The sequence below is a fragment of the Austrofundulus limnaeus genome, unplaced genomic scaffold (genome assembly GCF_001266775.1).
Source record: "Austrofundulus limnaeus strain Quisiro unplaced genomic scaffold, Austrofundulus_limnaeus-1.0 Scaffold2627, whole genome shotgun sequence".
Taxonomy (NCBI): domain Eukaryota; kingdom Metazoa; phylum Chordata; class Actinopteri; order Cyprinodontiformes; family Rivulidae; genus Austrofundulus; species Austrofundulus limnaeus.
Window position 1 is genome coordinate 6,018 of NW_013955029.1, and position 2,127 is coordinate 8,144.

The window sequence follows — 2,127 nt, forward strand, 5'->3', positions numbered from 1 at the left end:
ATTCAGAACCTTGTGAATCGATTCAGAACCTTGTGAATCGATTCAGAACCTTATGAATCGATTTAATACCTTATGAATCGATTCAGGACCTTATAAATCAATTCAGAACCTTATAAATCGATTCAGGACCTTATAAATCGATTCAGAACCTTATGAATTGATTCAGAACCTTATGAATTGATTCAGAACCTTATGAATTGATTCAGAACCTTATGAATCGATTCAGCCATAAGAACTGAAACTGAATTGATTTACAGAACTGTCCCTGATTCCAGCCCTATAAATCCTACAGATTAAAGTTTCCAGTGAAGGCGGCACACTGACAGAACTTTCAGTCCCTGATCTTCACCAGTCATGACTTTCTTCATTAAAGTCTGTCCAYTGGCTGAAGAGATATTTTGCTAACAGACACCCTTCACCTGCTGTGGGGTMAAATGAAGGTGGTTTTCTGACCTCTTGGTTCTCTCCAGGTCATCGTTGGCCTGCTCCAGTTCTCTGATGTATTTCTGCAGCTGGTCTCTGATCACCGTGGTCTCAGCCAGGTCCCCCTCCAGACTGGAGATCTGCCTGCAGGCCTCAGAGTGCTGCGTCTCATACTTCTCCTGCAGCAAGCAAGTAAACAAACAAACAAACAAACAAACAGTAAAAACAAACAAGTAAACAAACAAACAAGCAAACAAACAAACAAAGCCAACAACAAAAGCTCAGGACAAGAAATCAGCTGATAAAAACTTGACATTAGCAGCTGTTTAGCCTGAGGAAACAGGATTGATAAGCAGCTAAAGCTAAAGCTAAAGCAGCTTTCGGCTGCTGTGCAGTCAGTCGTCACCCTGCAGAGCTCCAGCTCCGTACGCAGACGGCTGTTAGCAGACAGCAGCTCACGGTTTCTGGCCTCGCACTGTTTCAGCTCCGCCTCCAGCTCCACCTCGTAGTCCCGACTCATCTGCTGGAACTCCTGCAGCTCCTCCTGAGCTTCGGCCGCTCTGCAAACCCCAAGAGGAGCAGAACATGAGCCGAAGGTGCAGAGCTTTGCTGACGTTATTCAGCTGTGGTACGTTTGAACAAGTTTTCTGTTGTTGGCGCAGAATGTAGCTTTACTTTTTAAAACCAAACCTGAACCATCAGGAAGAGGCTGCTAAAGCTAATTCAGCCACTGCAGCTAATGCTAATGCAGCTACTGCTGCTAAAGCTAATTCAGCCACTGCTAATGCAGCTACTGCTGCTAATGCTAATTCAGCCACTGCTAATGCAGCTACCGCTGCTAAAGCTAATTCAGCCACTGATGCTAAAGTCAATTCAGCTATTGCTAAGGCTGCTACTGAAAGTACTGCTGTGTCTAATGCTAATTATGCTGTTTGTAAAAAGCTAAAATGTTAGCTTAGCTAAATATAGCTAAGCTAGCATTATGCTACTTGTAGCTCATGTTTTGATAATGTTTCTATATTTTAGCTACTTTTAGGTTTAAGACATTTGTTGTTGTTTTTAGCTTTCAGCTGAATTTTAGCTGAAACTCTTTTTCACACAGAACTGACAGTGAGAGAGTTTCACTGCTGTGAGCCACCAGAACTCTGGGTCCAGGTCGGTCTGAACAGAACCATGATGGTCTGAACAGAACCAGGATGGTCTGAACAGAACCATGATGGTCTGAACAGAACCAGGTTGGTCTGAACAGAACCATGATGGTCTGAACAGAACCAGGTTGGTCTGAACAGAACCATGATGGTCTGAACAGAACCAGGTTGGTCTGAACAGAACCTGGTTGGTCTGAACAGAACCAGGTTGGTCTGAACAGAACCTGGTTGGTTCTGCTTCAGCAGAACTCCAGTTTGACCTCATTAATCAACTCGTCTCTGTCTGAGTTTTAATGAGATCTGTCCTCTGGTTCAGGACATATTTTGCTAACAGACAGAACACAAGTAAACATGGACCCACATCTGCTGGTTCTGGACCGCCTGCTCCTTCCAGAACTCCAGTTCTTCCTGCAGGGACCCAAACTGTTCAGGCTCCTGGTCCCCCATCTGTGTCGGGCTTGGTTCTGGTTCTGGTTCACGACGAGCTCCTCTGGATCAACAGAAACAAACAAACAAACAAACAAACAAACAAACAAACAAACAAACAAACAAACAA

General features: G+C 44.2%; 1 protein-coding gene across 1 annotated transcript in view; it reads right to left on the bottom strand.

The window, feature by feature from the left end:
• Positions 1–2,127, bottom strand: part of LOC106511253 (nuclear distribution protein nudE homolog 1) — a gene marked incomplete at its 3' end in the record, with an annotated part of 9,066 nt that overhangs the window by 5,471 nt on the left and 1,468 nt on the right. Inside the window, 3 exon segments of the mRNA XM_014000003.1 lie at positions 454–602; positions 830–983; positions 1,933–2,061. Of these exon segments, the coding sequence (XP_013855457.1) occupies positions 454–602; positions 830–983; positions 1,933–2,018 (389 nt within the window).